Raw genomic sequence first — 24952 nt, 5'->3', positions numbered from 1 at the left:
TCAGTAGCAGCCTTGGAATTTAATGAACACCTTAGCACTCATAGTTTAACAGGTGGTCATTATAATCAAGAGAAGCTCTGCAAGGGTGGTGAGCAAGAGTTCAGGTGAAATGCTAATCCCCAGAGATCTTATGTGGAGGAGATGGAGAGGAGGAGGTGGCTTTCATCAATGTGGACCCGTGTACAGAACCGTCTCAAGCAGAACACAAGGTATGCACCGGATCCATCAGCTATGAACGCATCATTTGAAGGAAAAAATTCACTGCAGAAGAATTCCATGAATATAGTAATCATGAAGCATGAAAGCACACAATACCCACAAAAGAATTCTTTTAGGAGGAACGAAAACCATATACATGACCAAAACGCAAGTCCCTCTCCCACCCACTGCCGCCCAAGCACAAGAGGACTTGGGGCTAAGTTCCCACAGCGTGCTTAGTATTGGAAAATCCTCCTGATAAAGTTCAGGCTATTTATACGAGAGGAATGATTCGAATGAAGTAAATATGAAAAGTTGCATATATGCAAACCCCTATGTAATGGGTGAGATCCGTCTTCGGTGATCACTCACACATGAGAGGATGCTTGTGGTCTCACCTTGGAGACGTTCCAGTGCCTGCAGTCAAGGTGGACGTGTCTTCAGATGGACTTCATATCAGAAAACTCATGCAGGGAGACACCACAGAATCCAGAATCCAAAACACAAACATCAGCTTGTTGCTCTTGGCATCTCAGAAACAAATGTAGGAAAGACAGGATTTTCTACACGGACTTAGAACAAAGTTGTCATAAAGTCAGTTGCTGGTGACAAGAGATAATCACAGAGGCCAGTCCTCCTCTAAAGCACTTGGTGAACAGAAGATAACAATTGCTGAAAATTATTTTAAATGTATTCTCTTGCATGTGCTTTCCTTTAATGATCCAAGCTGTTGATTAGCTTAGTATATTTTTTATGCTGCTGATAAGTCATGATTACAAAGACTTTGAGGCTACCAGAAAAGTAACCTTGAAATGTTAACAAAATCTTTTTATTTTCTTGGTGGTGAACTACATTTACTCATGGAAAGGACAAATGAAAATGTGAATTAGCACATGATTTGTGTGTGAATTTGAAATATAACTTTCAGTATTGCTTACAAGGCCAATAAAATAGAAATAAAAGTGACAGATTGTTAATAGAGAAGTGATTTAATACACTATGATATATCATCATGATATTTTATGCGGTCACTAGAAATGATTTAAGTCTATAAAAGTTTATCCGCGAGGTATCATTAATTTTAAACATGTGTGATGCAGAGAGAAATGAAGTCTTATTTGTGAAAAGGAAAGAAAAAGCCAATATACATGAGTGTGTGCCTGCCTGTGTATGTATGTATATACATATAGGTATGCAGATGGATACATTACTGATGAGTATAGATGCTTGTGTAGAAACAGAGAAGTGTACTCCGTTATACATCCAATCTTTATTTTACCTTTACTTTTGTTGTGCTAGACATCAAATGCTAGTGTAAGGCATGGAGGGAAAGTGCTCTCCTGAGCCAACTCCAAACCATGCAGTCTTCTGAGGAGAAGTAGATAGTAATTGTGAAAAGGTGAAATTCCAAATACCTAAGGATCACCTTTATTTACAATTATAAAGGTTGTTGGATGTATATTTTTTCAAGACTAAAGTAGTGCATAGGGTGATCAAAGACTCCGTGAGAGCCATTGATTATTCAAAACCAAATTATTGCCTTTTCGGGGACCACACTAAATTTCCAAAAGTATCAGAAAAATGTTTGGAACTCTTGAACCATTTGGAGACTCTTGATCTATGGAGGCAAACCTATAATTTTCCCGGTGCACATGAAGAACAAAACTAGAAGGAGGGAGCAGCCTCGCTAGTCCAGTTAGACCAGGGCTAAGCCGTCAGCTCACCATCTTCTCTTCTCCTAGATGAGGATGGGCTTGGCATAAGCATTATTGGAATGGGTGTTGGTGCTGATGCTGGACTGGAGAAGCTGGGGATATTCGTCAAGACAGTGACTGAAGGAGGTGCTGCTCAGCGGGATGGCAGGTGAGCTGGGTGCTCAGGGTGCATTGAATCCCAGGGGAACTGACTGCATGTTTCTATCGGAATGTATGATTTTGTCTATCTGCTTTTGTTTCTGTCCTTTCATGTACTTAGTGTGAAGTGGGCCATGACATACTATGATTAAAGAACATGTCTTGGGAAAGTTAGTATATGACGTTACTTTAGAAATATTAAAATGAATAATAATAATTCTGATGCTTTTGTAAATGACAGAAGGGAAGAGAACTTAAGTAGTCAATTCTAGCCTGATGGGAGTTCTAGAGACCAGTGTTCCTCCACATCTCCTATGTAGGAACAAGTGCTAGAACATTGCTTGGAATCAGAGGAGAGCTCTCCATGAGCAGAGCCTGCCAGCCTGCCCCGGTAGTTACGAGTTAATGCTCCAGTCTGCATCAGCTCAGTGGTCCTGCTGATTTAATATAAAAGCTTTAGCTGGAAGCAATGGATTGAAATGAAGAGACCCCTGATTGACAGTGGAATTCAGAGAACATCATCAAACATTTTTATGTGTGGTTACGTATCACCTTACCTTCTTCTCAAGATGTCTGTGAATTATGGGTCTCTGTCGAGACCCATTCTGTCTTCCAATATCCTAATAACCTGTTGGTATACATGAAGCTCCTAAGAGGCAGGGACCATACTTACTTATTTACTTGAGACAGGGTCTCAAGAAAGGTACCGAGTTAATAATGGAAAGCATTGGAGCCAATACAATGGTACTAAAAGCCCTCCTTCGATTTCCACATGGCTGGACAGACTGAGAGAGCAGATTTCATCATGTTACTTAGAATGACATACACTTTGAAAGTTTGGGGTTATTTCTGGAATTCTCCACGAAATACTTTCAGATAGTAGATGATCATGTGTAATCGAAGGCACGGAGAGTAAGATCGTGTGTAAAGGGATATCTCTCTACATCCTGGGGCTTTTATTTTCTTCCTCAAGAAAATATTTGTTGAATGCTTACATTGTAAGAGCAGTGATCTGTACTCTCTGTGTTTTAACTTACATGCTCCTGCTAATAATGTTGACTTAATACGTGTTTTATTGCTTCTGCTGTATGTAAAAGGAAGCTAAAGTTTCTTATGTGTACTCATAGGGAAGTGACGGGGCCTGGCTAACCCCACTGTGTCCAGCTCCACAGTCAGCATTAAGTAGTACATTGTAGTTTACCGTGCCCTTCATTTTCACAGTCCACTTTAAAGGTGCGTCGGTGTGTGTGTGTGCGTGCACGCGCGCGCGCGTGTGTGTGTGTGTGCATGTGTGTGTGTGTGCGTGTGTGTGCACGCGCGTCTGTGTGTGTGTGTGTGCGCGTGTGTGTGTGTAACTATAACGTAGATGGTTTTCAGCATGTTTTTTATTTCAAGATGGGGATCTTACCAGCTTTTTTATATACAAATTATCAGGAACATCTCTGACTATTTTGAAACTAGTCCCTAGGACCAGACTTACTATATCCATGTATGTCGTGTGTTAAATGCTGTAGAACCATGTTGCTGAAGTGTCTTCACTGGCGTGATAACGTTTGTGCTCCCCTGAGCAGAAGTTCCCAAACAGCTCCCGCCTTACCCGATGCAGACTGGATATTGTCATACAGTAAATCTTTAATAATGTGAACGCCGTGACATAATTGCTCTCCGATATTTAACTTTTCTTGAGCACTTACCCTTAATAGTTTTTTAATGATTTTACTTTATGTACATGTATGTATGCCTGTGCAGCACATGTGTGCAGCTACCTACGGAAGCCAGAAAGCACTGTTTCCTGGAGAGGGATGTGGGTGCTGGGAACCGAGCCCAGGGCATCCCCAAAGTGAGTGTTCCCAGCTGCCTAGGCTTGCCTTCCGCCCTTTCCTTCAGGCCTTTTTAAATGTTTCCCATCACCTGTATTTCTACTTTTTAAAAAGGAAGTATTTGCGCTGCTTTTTGTTGTCGTTGATTTCTTTCACTTGTAATGTGGTATTCATCAGTGTTTCAGGAAGAATCTACAGAAATAAGGGGAACACACCAACCACTTCCACAATTTAACTAATGGAAATCTCTTCCCTACTGCTTCGTTTGGGCAACAAAATGATTAAATACGAATAATGAAATTAATATGGGACTCCAACCTTTAAATAGGTTAAAGTCTGTGTTTACTCCCTACTTGTAACATTATTTCAAAATCGTTGTTCAAAAGTTATGGCCTCGTGTGTTGTTGTTTTCTTCTTGGTCCTCTAGTTTATTTTTAATGATTCCTGGGAAAAACTCTCAAATTCATGGCTCAAATATAGAATACGTAGAACCTATTTGACAGTCTGATTTCTATCTCAAGTTCAGCATAAAAGACACTGAATTTTGTTTTCTCCTTTTCTGTTTCCTTTCATTGGACCAGAAACCAGTATTTTATGGATTGACACAATTCTATATTATTTTCATGTAAAACTGACCATTCATATTTTATGTTCATTTATTTCACCATACATTCTCATTATATTGTGTATTTCTTTCTCTGGAGTGCCACAAGGCTTGGGTTTTTGAGTTCATGGTCTAGGTCCTATCCGTAGTCTTTGTTTCGGATATATGCATTGGTATCTGTTAGGCTGCTTTAAGGTGACTGTCCCCAGTTTTTTGTCCCAAGTCTTTTTTTCTTTTTTTAAAGTATTGTGTTATGTGACCCTGGGCACAGCGAGCCTGTTTGTTTTTGTCTTCATTCAGGAAGGTTTTATTCCTGTCTGGGGTGGCTTTCTCCCTTGACCTTCCTGCATGTCTCATTGAGAATACTGACTACTCTACTACAGTGTGCATTCTGACGTGTGCTGTCGCGTGCGTTCTGATGACACAATGAGAAGGCGCTGACTTACTTGGGTCATTTGTTTCCTAATCTTTGAAGACAGTACCTACCTTAGACTAGCCTTCCAGATCTAATTAAGGAGTAATTCTTACAGTAATTTGTGGTCAGAGAATCAAGGTCTTCTACAAAATAAACAGGATAACTGGACTGAAGTCACTGAAGAGAAGCATGTGGGTAAACGTCTGCCGAAAGAGCAGGACCAATGCTGTACATGGGTGGGGCCAACTGCACGTCTTACAGTGGGCATAGCATCGTTGATATGCAGTCAACACATTTTAGGCTTAGAATGACTTAACTGTTTCTGAAGGTAGGTTCCTTTCTCACCTCCACCTGGACTGAAGAACATGCTTCTAAATATTTTCATGCCATGCTGGCTATAATCAGTTATATCGCCATGTCCCCTCTCCCACAGCATACTTTTCCCAGTTAGTTACTGCTTTTGCCGGCTTGCAGATTGGAGGATGCTGGCCACCAAAGCTTAAAGATTTGGAGTTGAGCTCACCTGTCTCTGCCTCACTCCTTCCCCTTTTTGTTTTATGTTCATTATTTATTTAAGATAGAGGTCTTACCATACTGTTCTCAAAATCCTGTTCTCAAGTGAACCCTCCTGCCTCAGTCTCCAGAGTAGCCATTGTTTTGGATTGTGGCACCAGTCCCAAATTCAGTTTATCTTCACTGTTGCCATTTTGTCTTGTGTCAGTATGACACACAACATGAATTTGGGAGCAGGGAAGTCTCTTGTGAGAATTCTTCTGTGCACTTGAACATCCCTGACCATCTTTAGATGTATTCTCTGAAGGGTGTGGGTCTGGTCTCTTCTCAGGATCTGAAAGCAGATCTGGTCACGATCTCCCAAGGCTACATCAAAAGCAAGCAGGGTGCTTTGTCCTCTGAAATGGCATGTGCAGGAGTGCTCTCTCAGCTAGATTTATCAAATTATAGAACTTTCCAAACTGAAATAATTTTTTTTTCTTTTTTCTTTTTTTTCGGAGCTGGGGACCAAACCCAGAGTCTTGCGCTTCCTAGGCAAATGCTCTACCACTGAGCTAAATCCCCAACCCTCAAACTGAAATAATTTTATCATTGGTAGAATGAGTTTATATTACAAAAGTTATTTACTGTTACAGTTATCAGCAATAAATAAATAAAATTTAAAATTAATAGAAATAATAGTTATATTATCTTTCAAAAATCAAGTCCATTGGACAAAATTTAGGCTCTGGGTAAAGCTATAAAATTCTAGTAAAGGTATCAATTAAACTTAAATAAGTGCACATATTCATGCTCACAGGTAGGAAAAGTAGCGTCAGGCTGTGAATTCTCCTGAGTGTTATCTGCGTTTCCAGTGAAATCCCAGTGGATAATCTCCTGAGTTATTTTGCGGCTATGTTGGCTCCTTCCCACTGCTGTGGTAAAACATGGTACAGAAGGAACTCAAGGAAGCAAAGTTTACCTGAGTCCCAGTCCTAGGGGAATGAAGTTCATCCTAGGGGGATGAACCAAGCTGGCTGAGCACAAGTCATCCTCACTCAGGAAGTGGGGCCTGCATGTAAAACCGCCAAGCCCACCTCCTCTGGCCCATTCCCTCCATCGGGTTTTCCAACACCGCCACCAGTTGGGGGTCTGGGGTCCAGACACAGGAGCCTATGAGGGACCATAGCAGACCATAGCAGTGGGTATTAAAGAATGGGCTGGGTTATTTTATATGGCAAAAAACAAGATCCAAAATAGTATACTCAGTCATGGAGGATAAGAAAAAAGTTGGAAGGGGACATGATCTGACTTCAAGATTTTCTTCTAAAGCTTCAGGAATCAAGAAAATGTGGTATTGGTGATAGATAGATGATAGATAGATAGATAGATAGATAGATAGATAGATAGATAGATAGATAGATAGATAGACAGACAGGCAGACAGATAAGTGGGTAGATAATAGAGAAATAGGTACATCAACAACCCAGAATAGAGGAGGCAGGGCTGGACCCAAGGTTAGCACTGTGAATTGTGTTCAGTATAAAATCCAAATGACTCATATCTTCGTAAAGTTTAGGGAATTTGTAATTTTTATTAATACCATTCTTAGGAAGATATTTCATTATCACATAATGAAAGACATTTATGATCAATCACACAACTGAAGAGAACAGACGCCTTCGGTTTGCAACCTTAGCCACACATGAAGTCTTCAGAGAGACTGTATGCTTCAAAGGCATACAGTGGCCTTTCTGTAAACTGATTTCCTTTTAGGAGTGGTGAAATGCTTGGGAAATCATTTGAACTCATACATTCAGAAGAGAATTAAAGTGGAGGGAAGTGAATCAGATTCTTCAGCTGTCCTATGAAGGCCACAGTGTTCAGTGTCCTTAGCAGAGAGTAAGAGCTGCTGCTATTGGGGAGCATGGCAGCCCCCATGTACTGCCACCGTCAACACAGCCACCATTGTCAGCAGCAGCATCGTAGGCCCAGAAGCAAAGTGTCAAAAACCAGAGTTATGGTTGGGGCAGTACAAAGTGCAGAAGGAGAAAAATAAAAAGAAAGAAAACTAACGTGCTAGCTAGCCTGAGTGGCAGCAAAGAATATTTCTGTTGTTTCTGAGAGTCATTCTGCTGTGTGAGGTGGGGTGTGGAACTGCGCCTCACCACTGAGCCATCTCTCTGCAGTGCCACAGTTCCGCAGGCTTCGTGATCCCTTCAGTGGATCCTTCAGAATGCGATGTTTAAATACAGGCCAACACCGAGGACTTTGAAAGATGACATTGATAAATACAAAATACAGATGTCAGAGATTCGATTCAGCTCATTTCAGGAATTAGCCAGATAATAAATGGGGTTGAAAGTGTTTGGGGAGCTAGGTATCTCAGTTACGGGAGAGGCAGGGCCGGCCTGCGCTGCCCTATGTGAAGCTTGGCCCCCCGTGTACTGCTGCTGTGTCATCATCATCGTCGTACTAGTCTGACATCACTACCTACCTAGTTCCTCAAAAAGGCAGAGGAGACAGGTGTGTTAAGGAAGGACCAAGGCACACAGGGAAGCACAGGCAAGCTCTACTTAGCTATGCAACTCCACGATTGACACCATAGAAAAGATCTAAAAGCCCCAAGGATTCTTCAACTTCCATACATTTAATTTCTCCTGTGATTGGAAGCATATATCAACTAAATTATTTATAGCTGTGTTTATAATAGTTATATTTGAAGGTGATGCCTGTCCAGCTACAAAAGTAGACAGATGTATTTTGATACATACATAAAAGATACTATGATATAGTTGTCAAAACGAATTAGGTAGAATTATAACTGTAGTTGCCAGAGACAAATCTCAAATTTAATATTGAGTGAATAAAGCAAGTTGTAAGGTGAGTAGTACACTTTAAAAATTTTGAAACATACATTTATATTATGTGTATTCATTGACACTGTTGACACCAAGAAATAGCATGTGGCCATATCTGCTGAAGAAATAAAGACCAGAAGATTGTAGGACCACACCCAAGGCGCTTGTCCTTTTCTGTAAAGGATTATTTTAGGAAAAAGCCTGATTCAAATATTACACAGTGCTCAGATTTGATAAACTAGAAGTCGGGTGAGTCTGTTACCCATTTCATACCACCTTATTCTATGCCCAGAGTATTTTATTATGAGGACTAAAAAGTTGCACATATAAAATGTGCATATTTAGAATCATTTAGACATTAATCAATATTATAATAGACATCTCAGAAGCAGGCACATAGAAACGCACACCTAAGTGTATATATAAACATACACATGTACACGTGTGAGGGTTGCATACACTGAAACAATCGATTGAAACACTGAAGCAAGTGATTCCTGATGTTTTCCTGAGGGGAGAGCAGTGAGAGGGACTAGGTGTTGGCACAAAGGATATTTCAGCTGAGTCCGTTCCATTTAGTTAGGTACGAGCTTGCTAGAGATCTGCATATATTTCAGTTACTCCTTCCTCTTAAGAGTGTGTGTGATAAACCGAATCTTTCAGTATTACTTTTTTGCTTTCAGTGAAGTTTTTATTTTTTATAATGTCTGCATATGTACATACATTTATATGTTCACGTGAGTCTTGCACATGTATCTGTATGTGTGTGTAGACACTAAGGGATCCACTTCACGTTTTGATCCTCGGGTGCTGTCTGTCTTTTCTTGAGATAGAGTATCTCTTTGATCTCGAAGAGTTTCCAGGTTTTAAGTCCAGGTAAGCACTGTATTAACCGAACTGTCTCTGCAGTCTTCATAGTACTGTTTTGAAGATTCGTATCTTGACTAATATTCGACTGTGGTCTGGAGTATATTGTGGGCCTAAGGTTGGAATCAGTGAGAACGCCTTACAAACAAGGCTTGGGTTGTGACTTCCTGGAAAGGGCAGTACATTAGCAGTGCCAGTCACTGTCAATGCTGGTTTCTCTCTTTCTCCAGGATCCAAGTCAATGACCAGATTGTGGAAGTGGATGGCATCAGCCTGGTGGGGGTCACACAGAATTTTGCTGCAACTGTTCTGCGGAACACCAAGGGCAATGTCAGGTAAATCTGAGGCTTTCTAACGAGCAACTTGGTGATGCTGTACTTTTATGGATGGTAATTTCCCTGTAAATATTTATAATTACAATAGAAATTTTGTCTGAATATTGAAACAGTGTGAACACCCTCTGTTGCTAAGTTGTGTGGTGTACCTTACTGTTAACACAGTAGGAATTGCCACAGAGATGAAATTCCTAGTCGCCACCTCAGTAAATATTAATTTACTTCTCAATTCCTTTTAACAAAACCACCTTTGGAACAATTGAAGTTGAAATGGTTGTCCATGCACCAGAGCATGCATTACTAGACAGGTTGGCTGAGTGATTTCAGGCAGTGTGTCGTAAAAATCTGTGCACTGTTTTTAAGAGTCAGCCAGCATCTCTCTTTGATGAATTGTACTTTTCCACTTTAATAGGACAGAGGCTGCAGACCTTGAAATTTCTATCTTTTACTCTGGTTGTGAAAATTATAACTCTTAAATAGGAAAGCCAGTTTGAGCCAACTGTGGTTAAACTTCCAAATCAGTTTTAATTGATTAGTTTACTTTTTTATTATTTGATTTAGCTTACCTTTTTGAAGCATTGTAAATGTCTTACACTTTGCCAGAATCTCATGATCAACACCTTTAGGAGACATCGTTTAGTGAATGCAACTGTGAAAACAGCGTGGGGCTCTCCTCACCACAATGAGGCAGCCAATTGCTCTGAGCACTGTGGAAGTGGAAGTGACATTGATGAAAGGAAGGCAGCAAAGTCCTCGTGCAGCGTAGTTAGTGTGGTCCAAACCTGAGTGCCAGCTTCAACTTTGTCAATGGGAAAGCAGCCCTGGATGCTGAAGGGATGCTTTGAGGAGCACAACCTAACCAAACACATGGGCGAGGTCTGGTTCCTACCACACTCAGTCCTCAGAAAGGCAGGTAAAATGGTGTCAGGAGGGTCTGAGAGCTCCCTCAGCAGACATGAGGGCTGCTCTTTGGATTCCCTGTGGCATCCATGCAGCACTAACCCACTCTGCAAGACTTGCTTGGGAGTTTCTCTTTAAACATCAAGACAAACTAGTCAGCATGTTAGGTAGCTTTTAAACATGGATTTTACTTTTTAACATTGAAATATAATATAGCAACATGTTTTATTTAGTACTGGGTTACATTCAGAATTCACATCTATAAAATAGTGCTTATATTTATATTTAAACAATCTGGGTTTTGCTTTGAAAAGTCAACACATGCACATACCTGAATTCTTAAAGATACATTTATGTGGAGTTTTTAGTGATATATTTATTTGCCAATATGTAGAGAGTTATGTTAGCCTAGCTCCCAACAGGGAAAAGAACAGTATACGTTAGTATGCTGTGGTAAGAGGCAGAAGGCATGGGCGTGTCACTAAGCACTAATATCCACTCGCTTTGCTGAGAACGATGGCCATCAGCTACCAGCACTTCCTCAGTAGCTTTCAGGTAAATATTTTAAGAGCTGATCATTTCAGAGAAAGGCCACACAAGGTACCAAGTGGGCAAAAATGAGGTACAGTTTGCAAATCTAAAATCTGTCTGTGCTCTGTGACTCACTAAAACGATGCTTGAGTTTCAGTTCTGCCTGTTTGTTTTTCCAACACATAATGGTCACATTTTTACACAAACCAAGAATTGTTTCCATAAGAATCAATGCCTGTAGACTGGCTCAACTTTCCCTCTTTTTATACTTTAAGCTCAGTTGTACATTAAGATTTAAAAATTTAATATTATTTATGTCCCATTTTTGACTAGAGATCAGTTGAATTAGAACTTGTTTCTGAAAGCCAGGCATTTATAAACCATCAATCTCCATTCACCCTTTCGTGGCATTCACCCTGAGTGTCTAGGAGATTTGCAATTTCAACCTATTTAATTGTAAATGCAATCTTAGCGTTGTTTATTTGACAGCTCAACAGAAACTTTATAAAGGAATCAAAGGAATCCTCTGTAATGTAGACATCTAAATGCCAGAGAGTAAAATATGCAAATTTCTTGGCTTCATAACAAATGAAAATAGGAAGAATAACTGGGTTTTTAACCTCTGCTTGTTACATTTTTGCCTGAAGCAGTAGGGAAATAATACATGTTGAAACTTGCTGATGACTTTTTAGAAACACTAAAAGAGACCAGATAAAGATCTTATCCCGGCTGTGATACTCTGAATAAGAATGGCCCCCATAGGCTCCTAGTTTGAATACTTGGGAATTAGGGAGTGGCACTTCTTGAGAGGGATTAGGAGGTCTGGCTTTGTCAGAGGAAGTGTGTCCCTGCTGGTGTGCTTTGGAAGTTTCGAAAGCCCAAGCCAGTCCTAGTGTCTCTCTCTTCCTGTGGGAGATGCCTGCTAATGTGGACGGAGAACTCTCAGTTCCTTCTCCTGCACCATGTCTGCCTGCACGCTGCGATGCTTCCTGCCATGATAATGGGCTAAACCTCTAGAACTGTAAGGCAGCTTCTACCAATGCTTCCTTGAGGAGCGTTGCTTTGGTCATGGCATCCCTTCCCAGCAATGGAACAGAGACTAAGACAAAAGCCATTGCTCAATAGTGAAAGTCCTCAATTTTTACTTCATATTTGAATCAACTTCTCAGTTCTTTACCATTAAATATCAATGCACCTTACCATTCCAGTGTTTTGTGATGCAAAAAGGACAATTTGAAGAGCATTTTTCTTCCTCATAAGCTTTGAATTTGGAGCAGACCAGTTTGCTAACACATGTGCTAGCCTCGCTTCAGCTGGAAGTGATGTAAAGGAGGTAATGAGATGTGCAGACAAGACTGATGTGTATCACTCAGTTGGTTTGTATTTGGAATTTTTAAACTTCAGTTGGAAGTGGGCGTGAAAGCTGGGTTACAGTTCAGTGGCAGTAGGTGCCCAGCCCGTGAGCGTGAAGTGCTGTGCATAGTCCCCATTACTGCAGACGAGGAATGAGCTGCTCATGGGATTTATACTTATGTATAACTAGTAAAATGAAATAAAAATCTCCTGAACATACGTTGGAAAATAAATTATATCATTAAAAACAGTTGAAAAACAATACCACACAGCAAGATTAACCCTAGCTGGAGCCCTGTAAATTGTAAAGATCTTCTGTCTGCTTAGAACGGTCAGTCGGGGCAGAAGCAGTGGAGTGTCACTCTGTACTTTATTCTTTCACTATCAAATATGTTTCATCCATCACCCAAAACGAAAACGAAAAAAATCCATGATGGAGTTAGATCTAGAAAAAACATTTAGGTTTCTGTCAGTTTTCATAACTCCTTCCATGACCTGCACTCACCCCTTCCCTGATATCTAACTCCTTTAAGTCAGTTATTTTATGCTTCTTCTGTGCTTAACTCAAAATCTGTTTTAGAACTGTGATTAATGGGACACTGGGCACAGTAAACATGTAAATTCATTCAACCGTGGAGTCATAATCTTCGTCCAAGTCGGCAGTCAGGATCAGACACTCTCAGAACCCTGGATTCTGGAGCTCATTGTAAGGATTTTATAATAGTTACTGTACCTACTGTGCCTAGTTTACAAATATAAAATTAAAGCTGAGAAACATTGACATATTTCAAGTCACAGAACCACTCTGGCCTCCATACTTTTGTGGAATTTTTTTTTTTTTTATCAAAGCCATAGTTTTAAATTCTAGATACTTTCAACACTTAAAATGTGCTATTCCAAAATATCCATATCCTTAATCCATAACTGAAATAAGCATGCTAAATTTGATATCTCATGTTGAATTCTGCATCTATTAGGTAGATTATATACACAATCTAATCTTACATATTTATGAGCTCAGTTAACATAGGCAGAAGCATGTAGAGAGGTTATCTGAGTGTTACATCTTTTTTTCTACAAGTCAATCTTCTTGTGATTTTAGGGATCACCATCCTCTTTTGTGTGTGATGTAGTTTAGTCTTGATCACTCCTTCAAACACATAAGATTAGACACTAATTTTCACATAAAGAAGATGAGGCAAAGGGACGACATTGTTTCCACTTCTGCATGGTTTTACTCTGGGTTATACTTAAAAGAGTGGTGACCTGTTAACACAAATGTCTACCATTAACGCTTCATGGTACTTCAGACTTCAAAGATGTGTATAACCACGGCCCTTTACCGTGGCTCAGAAAAGCTGCCTAAATGAACAGGCATGTGTAGTTTAACACATTTAAAAGTAAAACTACTTTATGAGATCAATTATCTGTCTTAGGTGATTCCAAATCATTTCCATTTCATTAAACCTTAAGGTGATTCTTCATCTAAACTATCAATAGGCAAATGGTGCATTATGGTAAATTATGTGAATGAATTCAGAAAGCTGTGCTGATTAGCAACAGTGTCCTTAGAATTTACAGTGCAACATTCTTGTAAAGTGTGGGGTGGTCTTTATTTCCTATGAAATTTTTATAGTGCATGACTCTTTCACATCAGCTTTTTCATAAATAAGTCAGGTTAGAAGTAGTGGTGTTTTTTTTTTTAAAGATAGAAACATCATATTAGAGTTGTGAATTATATTTTGTGATTACCTAATTCATTACTGTAATAGATTATGTTTAGACTTTGGATATTTTTACAATTTCCATGTAAAATATCTCCCAAGATTTTATTAAGACCTTCATTCATTTTTTAGAATTATCAGCAACGATTCAGATATTTGACCAGAAGACAAGGTCTGAATCTCCTTTTCTCTGTTAAGTACATTGAGGAAATTTCCTAAGAAAACATTTCTTCAGTTTTAGTAAACACTCTTACACCTCAATATCTGACCATGTAATTTTCAAAGGAAGGTAAAGAATTCTTGGCTTAAATGAGGGAAAAGTCCACGTGGCCCCACCCCTAGGTAAGGCACTGGAGGCAGCCACTAGTTACTGAGGAAGGGAAAATCAATTTTCTCTAGGAACACGACCCCTTCCGAGCCTACATGACCAAGCATGGTTAGACTCAGTAGATGTAGGTTTGAGTGTGTGTGTCTGTGTATGATTTTGTGTGGTGTGAACTATGTGTTAACCAATGATTACAGAAGAATTGGTCATGAAGTAAGAGGACTTGCAGAAATGATCAAATACTTTTAAAAACATTAGAAATCAATGGGCTAAGTGAAATGAATCTGAATTCTATTTTCACCTTGAGCTTGCATTTTCATTAGTATGTATTTTTAATTACTCTGTCACCTTAGTAGATGAGTGATAGTCCCTAAAGCCTAACTATGTGGTCCATTTCAAAATACACTTTAAAAGTCTGTGCAGGGCGGCACACACCTCAAATGTCAACACTTAGGAGGTAGACACAGCATGATCTCTGTAAGTTTGAGGCCAGCATAGTCTATGTTGTGAGCTACCAGCCAGTCATAGCTGCACAGTGAGACCATGTCTCAAAAACAATCAACAATACATAAAAAGGGCTGGAGAGACGGCTGAGTGGCTAAGAGCAGTTGATGCTCCTTAGAAGGACTAGGGGTTAGCTCTCAGTACTCACTGATGGCTGAAAACCACCCACCTTCTAATAACTCCAGTTCCATGGGGTCTGATCCTCTTTGAGGGCAATAAGAACATACAAGATGCACAGATATTTATGTATATGCACATATATAACATTCAAACACATAAAATAGGTGAATCTTTTTTTAAAACACAAAATGCCAGTCTAGGCTTGTCTAACTCTGCTGTTCTAGGATGTTTAAATTTCTTTATATGTATCTGAGACATATATGAGCCACAATTTCTGATAAACATTTGTTTACTAAAACATAGTAAGTTTACACATCAATATTATTTTAAGACATTCATGATTATTTTATCACAGAGATTATATTATCTCTTAGCTAAATTATCCTGTATATCTTTTGGCAATCCAGAGTTCACATTTTATAATAGAAGAGGAAAAATAACAAAGATACTGTCAAACTTTCTTAACATGTGTAGACCAACACAAAAGTCAGAAAAAAGTCTGTGGTGACTTGACCAGGTTTGGCCCCATTAGACTTATTTGTTTCAATTTGCTTGGTCCATGGGAAGTGGCACTATTGAAGTATGGCCTGGTAGGAATAGTTGTACCCTTGCTGGAGGAAGTGTGTCACCGTGAGGGTGGGCTTTGAGGACTCCTGATGCTCAAGCTCTGCCCAGTATGGAAGGGAGTCCCCTCTTGGTTGTCTTCTGATCAATATATAGAATTCTCATCTCCTTCTCCAGCCTCCTGCCATGATGATAATGGACTGAACCTCAGAAACTATGAGCCAGTCTCAATTAAATGGTTTCCTTTATAAGAGCTGCCTTGGTCTTGGTAAAACCCTAATGAAGACAAAGTCAAAATGTGTTTCTTCATGGAGGATACAGTCTTACTTACAAAAACCCTTACATATCTACAAAACAACTCTAGAAATAGTGATTCAGTTTAGCTAGATTGCCAAAGACAAAGCCAATATTTATGATTCAATTATATTTCAACATTCTACAATTTAAAAAAAAAATCACAAACTTCTTGGAGATGAAACAAAAATGGGTTAAAACCTTGGATCTGAGAAAGTAACAATTAAGTAAAGACAGACATGTTCTGTGTTTATGGGTCGGATGAGCTCATATTGTCAAGATGCCTTTTCAACATAAGTCCAGAACAAATCCCAATGGGTGCTGATTTTCCTGGAAGAGCTGGGAGGCAGATTATAAAGTTTACATCCAATACAGGGGAAAGACAGCAGAGGTCAAGAACTCGCCACTCCCTCTCAACATCTACTACTTAACAGCCATGGAAGTGTTGTATTGGTAGAATTATAAACACATCATGGAACAGACTGCAAAGTCCAGAGATCACCCTACAAATTTAGAATCAACTAATTTGCAACAATGTAGTCAAGTAATTCAATATTTGTAAAGAACAGTCTTTTTAACAAATGGTGTTGAAATCACTTGCTGTTTGGAAAGAAAGAAACCAGCCTTATGACACATTATGCGTGAAAATTAAATTTAACTTTAAGAAAGAATTTAAAATTTAAGAAAAAATGGGAAAATTTTAATTATATTTAACTTTAAGAAGTGGTTTGAAATTTAAAAAATTTAATCATAAAATGGCAAAAAAAATCTTAAGAATTAGAATTGACTGAAAAACATAACATATTTTTGATGTCATTCAGCAGTTTATTCATTGAAAACTACTCAGTATGCCATCAGCAGTTGTGTGTTTATTATTGTGTTGACAAACAGTCACCGGGAAGCTTTGAGAATGTCATCACATTGTCAGTCTGAATTCATTTCTTCCCCATGGTATTGTCGATGGTCATCTGTAGAAACAGACACCAACGGCTGTTTGAAAACATCATAGACATAATTGGAAAAGCTTAGAGGGGAAAGCATAAACTGGGAGATGGTAATAGATTAAACACTTAAGTACGTATGTAGCCATTTTGTGTGATACATATCTCTAGGATATGTAGACAATAACATGTACCAGAACATATTGAATCATTTCCCCTCAATCATAGAAATAAAGAACATTTAGAAATGGACAAGATTTTTGAAAAAAAAAATTCATGAAAGAAGAGATTCCAGCAGTAAACTGGGCGAGGATGGGTCACTGTCCTGAGAATAATGATCTCAGCAGACACCCACCAGAATGGCTCTCCCTTCAAAAGGTGGCTGCACTGGGTGTGGGTGAGGACGTGCAGCAAATGTGGTTCTTGTGCACTGTGAGGTGACTATGAAATGGTACCTAGTTCTTCACAAGACAACACAGCAACTGTGTGAAAAGCTGCTCATCCATTTATCTTCTGACTCAACTGCAGTATTAGTAATTCGTTAAAGGAGAATGAAAATATGTCTATAAAGGCTCACATCCAAATACTTATAATACCGTGATGCGCATTATCCAAAATCCATCTTATTTTTAGAATTATTATAGAAGGATATGTCTGCCAAGTATCTATCATGGACAGTAAAACATTCACTATACACTGCAGTTCTATTTAATTAAAACTTCAGAAGACTAATGTGGAACCAGAGTAACGAAGTTTTCTGGAAAGCAGTGTGAGGAAGTGTTTTGGGTTGGTTGACGACAGTCCCCATATTTTCATTGATATAATGATCACAGGAGTATGTGTTTGTCATTTTTATTGAACCAACCATTTCAAATAGATGTATCTTCCTCTATATAGATTCTATCTGACAGAGAAAATATGTAGGCTCCTAATTACACTTGACTGCCAACAGAAAATGAAATGAGGAACAACTGCGCTTAGGACTACACTAAGTCTTCTTGGAAACCATGTGAAGGCTTTTGGGAGAGGCACCTAACGAAGAACCAAAGCTTTGATCTTCAGTGTGACTTAACAGTGACTAAAACAACATCCTATAATCAAGGGATGTTTATCAATAAGTGTAGACAAGACTAAGTGTGACATTTCAAATACGGCTACTCATATTTAGAAACCATACATTTATTTCAGGCATATTATTTGCATTTTTTAAAAATAGAATCATATATTAAAATGAAAGTAATGTTAATTAATCCACATTCTACTAACAAGGGCTGATCACAGACGACATGGCTTACAGGAAGTCATTGCTTTTCCAGTTTCTTGTTGAACTCAGTGTTTTACAAGATTAATATCAATCTTGAGTCACCCTCTTTTTAATGCTTGCACACACACACACACACACACACACACACACACACACACACAAGCATGCACCCACTCAACACAAAACTCTATTTCTCCTGCTTGTGACAAAGGACTTAGTAACTTATTAGCCACCCAATGTAGGATCTACTGCAAAATGCTTTTCAAGTAAGTTTTTTTGCAGTATTATGGGACATTGTTACAGAAATATTTTAGGTCATCAGATACAGGGACCAGTGTTCCAGCTTCCTTTTCTTAAGTCATGAATTGGGTGAAGTATTGCAGAATAGATTACATCTGTCACGACTTTCCTGAGGGTGTTATTTCTTCATGGGCGGGCCTCTATTGCCACCCTTTTTCTACTCTGCTTAGCTGTGTGTGTAAAGTTGCTTCCCTAGCTGAATCATCCTATCTTCTCTTAGCTGTCCCAAGTACGTGGGTCATAGTGTTTCTTAATCTAGTAGCTTGCCGTAAGCTTGAGTGTGACCACCTTCATCAGCTATTGAGTTGTGTCTATACTGTGTTAGTTTCTGCTAACCTTCCCACAGGTTTGTTATTGGACGAGAAAAACCAGGACAAGTGAGTGAGGTTGCCCAGCTGATCAGCCAGACCCTGGAACAAGAGAGGAGACAGAGGGAGCTGCTCGAACGCCACTACGCCCAGTATGATGCTGACGACGATGAGGTAGGGACCACTGCTCTTCCCCTTCCTGCATTTCTCCCATGCTGCTCCTGTGTCACAGGCTCCTTGCCGTTTCCTAAGGAAGGTGCTGTCGTCTACACCAAGCTGAAATTCAACCTCGTAGAAAAGGAGTGCCACTTGGATCTGATAGTCTCATCCCGAATTGGTTCGATTCCTGGTGTTTGTGACCACTGTGAAAGCAAATCGATCTTAACTTTTAACACACTATTGAAAAGAAAGTCATAGAAACAAGCATTCCAAGAACACACATAAATAATGGCTCTGTTGTTAGATTAGATGGTTTTTCTTTCTGCTTTATATTTTTTAATCATTTCCAAATGTTCTGAAGTAGTATGCTTTTTTTTGATAAATCAGTAAAAAATTTAAATGAAAACATATACACATACACAAACCTAGAAAAGCAGGGAAGATGTCTGAGGCTGTCCAGAGGTTCCCCCCACCCCACCCCAGGAAGAGAAAGTTTTTTGGATGTGCTTACAGTGATCTATGCGAACACAGTGCAGAGCAGAGCGTTTCCCCCAGAGCGTGTCCCATGGCACAGGTACACAGTGGAGTGGTCTTGCATCCGGAGCTCTGTAGAAGATCAAGCAAATGAGTCAACACTAACCCCCAAGTGAACGCAGCTCTCTGGAACCCTTCTATGCTGTAATGAGACACAGATGCTGGGCTATTTCTAATGTCAATGCCAAGTGCACACTGATAGGCTGGGACAGCACACTTTATTGCAAACACATTCAAAACGTGCATACGTTTCATATTGGCATGTCAAAAGATTCATCAATGATTTAATTATAGTATTTTATACTTCACAAGCATGTAAATGCTCAGATAAGATAAATATTCTTTATGTCAGCTGATATAAGCACAGTAAGATTCCATACCTTTATCCTCTGCTCATCTGAATGTATTTTTATGCAGACTACTTTTGCTTTGATCTCGGACACAGAAAGAGATTAATAAGGGAACATTCAGGTTTTTTCAGTGTGTATTGAATTTAGCATGTTTTAAGCCAAATATATGTGACGTTTACATGTGTTTATGGTATAATGAGGACTCACTTTCCATTTGTTGCAGTAGAAAATTGCAGGTGGCACATCGATTAACATTTTGTTTTGTTCTGTTTTTGTTTGTTTTTTGAGACAGGTTCTCCCTCTGTGCAAGCGGGCCCAGGTAGCCTTTGAACTCATAACAACCCTTTGCCCTCGGCCTCCCTGCTTCTGTGATTACAAGTGTGGCCACCACGCTTGGCATCAGTCACCTTTGATCAAAGAATAGTATATTAGAATGATTATCCGTGAAGGAAATAGTCTCTTACAATTGTTTCCTCCATTTCAGTTTGCACTCGTGGAGTACATTTGGCAAGAATTTTCTTATTGTACTGGAATACTGAATCTAAAAATATATTGTCTAAGATTTTGAAACTAAACACAAGATCTCAAATACTTGGCCTAGTTTTTACTTCCTGGCTCTAGTGTCATATGGTTTACTAGAGGCATCTGGGCTGCAAGCCTTCTGTAGGATTATAGACCATTTTCTAAGGTTTAGATTTTTGCCTCGCTACTGATATAAAGGTTTTGTATCTGATGGTATGAGGACTATAGAGACATCAAGAGGAGGGAAAAAGAAGAGGCCTACCTAAGGCTGTTTTCCTCTCTGTCCTTGGGTGTAAAGTACAGATGTTAGGCTACCTCTCAGAACTCTTCACCCTTAGAAAAGAAGTCATCCAGTCCAGATCTGGGTGTGGGAGGACACAGATAAAGACAGCCCTGGGAAAGCACAGGTAGGATGCCTGAGGGTCCTGAGTTTAAGGTCAGCTTGGTGTGAAATTAGTTTTGTTTTGTTTCCCTGTGTTTAGTTAAAGAGAGGTTTAGAAGTAAAGAGTTGGCACTAAGAAAATCCAGTCACTTTAAACCTCAAGTAAAAGTTTTATATCTCATAATCATGTTTCTTCTAGGTACTTGGAGGAATTGACTGATCACACTTAACTCCCAAAAGCTTCAGTGGAAGCTTCTAGAGTCTTGCTGTACCACTGTCTCTGTCTCTGTGTCTCTGTTTCTCACTCTCTCTTGTCTTTTTCTCCTCTCTCTCTCTCTCTCTCTCTCTCTCTCTCTCTCTCGTGTGTCTGTCAGAGATAGGGAAGGAAGGAAGAGGAAAAGGGGGAGAGGGGAAATGATTTTCCTCTAATTTCATAGCTCAAGTGAATGAACGAGTTTGATGAATACTTAGGGACATAATATCACACGAAGTTTCTACTTGTGTGGCGTTTATTTAGTTGTTTGTTTTGACAAAAGCAAACAGAGTTCATTGACATTTGAGCAGATATTTTTAGGGGGAAATGATTGTGTAAAAACTAGGCTCATACACTTGTCTAGGAATCAGTCTCCCTGAACCTTTAAAGCATTGGAGAGAGATATTTTCCCTTACAAATCTAGGAATCAAGATTTTTTTCTAGCTGTTCTGCTAGTGGTTAGCAAATTTCAGCTTGGTGCTCTCTCCCTGGCCCCAATGCCTGAGTACCATGGCACAATGCACTATGCTGTGTTTGAATGGAGCACACAGGACACCCCTCATGGCTCTGTCTCTATTCAGACACACAGAATAACTGGGCAACAAAAGATGTTAAGAGGATTCTTGTTTTGAGTGATGGCATTTCTTGTAGTTCTTCAGGTCTGCGAGCCTTTGTTTTGTATTTCTCATAATGGGGGCATTGAATGCTTGGACTCTTGCTCCTCTGTAGGCAGCAGTGCGTAACTATCATCTCCAGAGTGTCTAAAGGGAAGATTAATTGATACAGAAATGTTTTACAAAAAGGATCAAGTTGAACGTTCTCTTCCTTTTACGGGTTGTAACAGTCGAAATCTGAAGCTTTCTGTGTTATAGCAAGTAGCACAGACTTCCTTGAAGTTGGTCTGTCTTTATGTTTGTCCTCAATGTTCTCCTTTCTTAGGTGTCCACAGCACTGTCCCACAGCAGGCACAGGCAAAAGCAGCCATTAATTTTCTGTTCACAGGAGAGATGAAAGCTGTACAAACAATGAAAATCACTCCATGGTTACAACTTCCAGAGTTGTCTCTTGATCCAGATTTTTAATTAACGCTACCAAATATGAAGTTGGAGGATTGGACTGTTATCTCTGTTTTCTGTTTACCCTCTTTCTCTGTTAATGAAAAGTAAAATGACCAAAATCTGAAGGAAATGAGAAGGACCAATATTGGATATCCAATGGATAGATGGCCCTTGAATAATTGATTTAATTTCACATATAATTGGGCAGTTTGTTGACTTGCGTATCTTTGTTAGGACAGGCCCTGAACATGCACAAGCAGTCGCTCCACTTTCCACTTCCCTTGTAACTCACGGAATCATCTTGTGATTTCAAATTTAGAATCATTTCATTTGCTAATATCTCCTGTGGCCTTACCTTGACACAGCCAGGAAACCCTGATTACATACAGTGCAACCCAGTGCAGCTAGCTCCTCCCAGCTGAGCCCTGAGATGAGTATTGCCCACAGAACGATGCAGCACTTGCTTCTGGTTTTGATCAAATTATCCAGGGTTCATTTTAACTTGGAGCACATCACATTGACAGGTTGCTTGAGTTGGCTGTACAGGAAACATCTGGATGTGAGAAATATTCCCTGCAGTTGTTAGAGGACACTAGCCCTTTGTGAAGGGAGAGATTGTCGCGTATTACTTACGCCTCTGTTCATCTGCTGCAACATTTTAGGAAATTTTAAGTCATGCTCTAATAGAATTTGAAATGTATAGATAATCCTTCAACTATTTAAATTTCTGCTGCTTCTGCTTTTCTCCAAATATTTAAACTAGAAGAGTTTCTGATAAGCAAACAGCCAGTTCTGTTTGACTTTGCATTCCTGTTTCTCTGCACTCCCTGCTAACCATGCAGATTTGGAAAAGCACCAGTAAAGTGGCCCTGCCTGGAGGCTGGAGGATAGGAGGGCAGTGATTCCCCAAAGAGCGAGAGATGGAGATCTGAAGGCTCAAAGGTTCACATACATGCACATCTGCAACGAGGGATAGCATTTTTAGGTTCAAGAGAATGATTGTGTTCACTGGGTCCCTCCTCCTCCTCCTCCTCTTCCTCCTCCTTCCTCCTCCTCCTCCTTCTCCTCCTCCTCCTCCTTCTTTTTCTTCCTCTCCTCCTCCTCTTCCTTCTCCTCCTCCTCCTCCCCCTCCTCCTCCCCCTCCTCCTCCTCTTTCTCTTCCTCTTCCTCCTCCCCCTCCTCCTCCTCTTTCTCTTCTTCCTCCCCCTCCTCCTCCTCTTTCTCTTCCTCCTCTCTTCTTCTCTTCCTCCTCCCCCCTCCCTCTTTCTCTTCCTCCTCCCCTCCTCCTCCTCTTTCTCTTCCTCCTCCTCTTCTTCTTCCTCTTCCTCCTCCTCCTCCTCCACCTCTTCTTCTTCCTCCTCTTCCTCCTCCTCTTCTTCTTCCTCTTCCTCCTCCTCCTCCTCCACCTCTTCTTCTTCCTCCTCTTCCTCTTTTCCTCCTCTTCTTTTTCCTCTTCCTCCTCCTCCTCCTCCCCCTCTTCTTCTTCCTCCTCCTCTTCTTCCTCTTCCTCCTCCTCCCCCCTCCTCATCCTCCCCCCCCCCCCTCTCTCCCTCTCCCCCTTCCTTCCTTGTTTCTTTCTTCAATAATTTAAAATGTATCCATCGAGGGAGGGTTCATTAAAGCCCTCAGTCAATGCCATACCTTGAAGCCCTGGGAGCATCCTAAATTTTTCAAGTAAAAGTTAACAACATTTTATCTCCCATTATAATCTATAAGGGTCAGTGTTCAGCTGGTTTGGTGAGGTGATATAGTTGTTTTGTATTTTATGCAGTGGTTTGTATTTTGGCCTTTCTTTCTCCCTAGGAACATTATAAAGCTTAAGGGCTGTATGGTCAGGCTAGAAACAGTATTAACAGCGACTGCATCTCTTTGGCTTAGAAAATAGATATGGTCACTTGAAGTTAAAAGGAGTCAATTCACAAGTACTTTAATGTTACACGATTCTTTTACTTCATTAAAGATCCTTTGATAATGGCGGATTTATTACATTGCAAAGCCTTTTTATCACGAGTGACATTTCAGCCTCTCCTTAGGCAGCCGATTATAACATGATTAATCATCACTTCACATAACTCTCTTTTAAGATACAATTTAATTCTTTTATTATTTGTTTTTGTTACTAGAAATTCATAGCATTATAATCATATTGTGACACTTCGTCTCGTAGCATCTTTCAATGTATTGTATGCAATTTAAAGCAGCTACCCAAGGGAATATTTGTTTTCATTGCTTCTATTAACACGTGACAATTGGAAGGAAAGGTGTAATGAAAACTGTGGCTGAGTAAGTATTAAAAGATGTTGACAAAAGTAACTTTTTTTGTGTGGAAAACATTACAGGGCTAACACGAAATTTGACTTAGGCTGTTTGCTGTTCCTGGCTGGAAACAGCTTGGCCTTTGTGAGCAAGGACTGGCAATGTTTGTGGTTAGCATGTTTTGTTACTATCACTGTGAGTATAGCAATGCAAAGAGACATAACCCTGGGTCTGTGGTCTGGGGAGCTGAATACAGAAGCTCTACAGTCTCTTCATTGTCCTGGACAGTGTGTGGTCCAGCCAGCACTCGGACCTGTGTTTTTCTATCCTGCTGTCTTGGGGCTGGGAGGAAGCCTTTTTTTAATTGTTTCTGTCAACATTTTAGAACACTGTGGCTGAATTGCAAGGAGTGTCTGGCAACTGCAATAACAATAACAACCGTTTCCTTAAGGTTGGTTTTTTGGCAGAAAGTTCTGCTTATCTCTGCCCTCTTGCTCAGTGTGTGAAATTAAATATTCTACACGTCTTATTAACTTCCTATTCCCTGAAAAGCCTTTCTGGAGCTGTGTGTTTTGTGTATTAAATAATAATCTGAAATAGTGGTTTCAAAACTATAACATGCATTTTATACACAGGTCTGTAAGTTAGACTCACTTCCTAGTATTTAACCACGGGCCTATTTAACCTCTAACTCTAAATGTTTTATCATTCTAATTAAAGGGAAAACCTCACAAAGAAACTCAGTATTAGGGCTGGGTAGTATTTACATAGTACAGTGCACACAGCAATTTATTTTCTGCTTAAATCTGAATGTTTTTTAAGAAAAGAATTTTTTTGTGCTATGGTCTTAATTTTTCATGATGTG

The 24952-nt window shown here is 39.7% G+C and overlaps 1 protein-coding gene across 1 annotated transcript in view; it reads left to right on the top strand.

Annotated features, from left to right (window-relative positions):
* The window catches only part of Ppp1r9a (protein phosphatase 1 regulatory subunit 9A), a 166854-nt gene that overhangs the window by 54870 nt on the left and 87032 nt on the right, over nt 1–24952 (top strand). Inside the window, exons 4-7 of the mRNA XM_032907274.1 lie at nt 1941–2061; nt 9341–9445; nt 18612–18747; nt 24473–24538. Of these exons, the coding sequence (XP_032763165.1) occupies nt 1941–2061; nt 9341–9445; nt 18612–18747; nt 24473–24538 (428 nt within the window). The remainder of the gene's footprint in view (nt 1–1940; nt 2062–9340; nt 9446–18611; nt 18748–24472; nt 24539–24952) is intronic.

This window comes from Rattus rattus, chromosome 6, assembly GCF_011064425.1.
Source record: "Rattus rattus isolate New Zealand chromosome 6, Rrattus_CSIRO_v1, whole genome shotgun sequence".
Lineage (NCBI taxonomy): Eukaryota > Metazoa > Chordata > Mammalia > Rodentia > Muridae > Rattus > Rattus rattus.
Note: the sequence above shows the minus strand (reverse complement) of the source record. Positions and strands in the feature narration are given on the sequence as shown.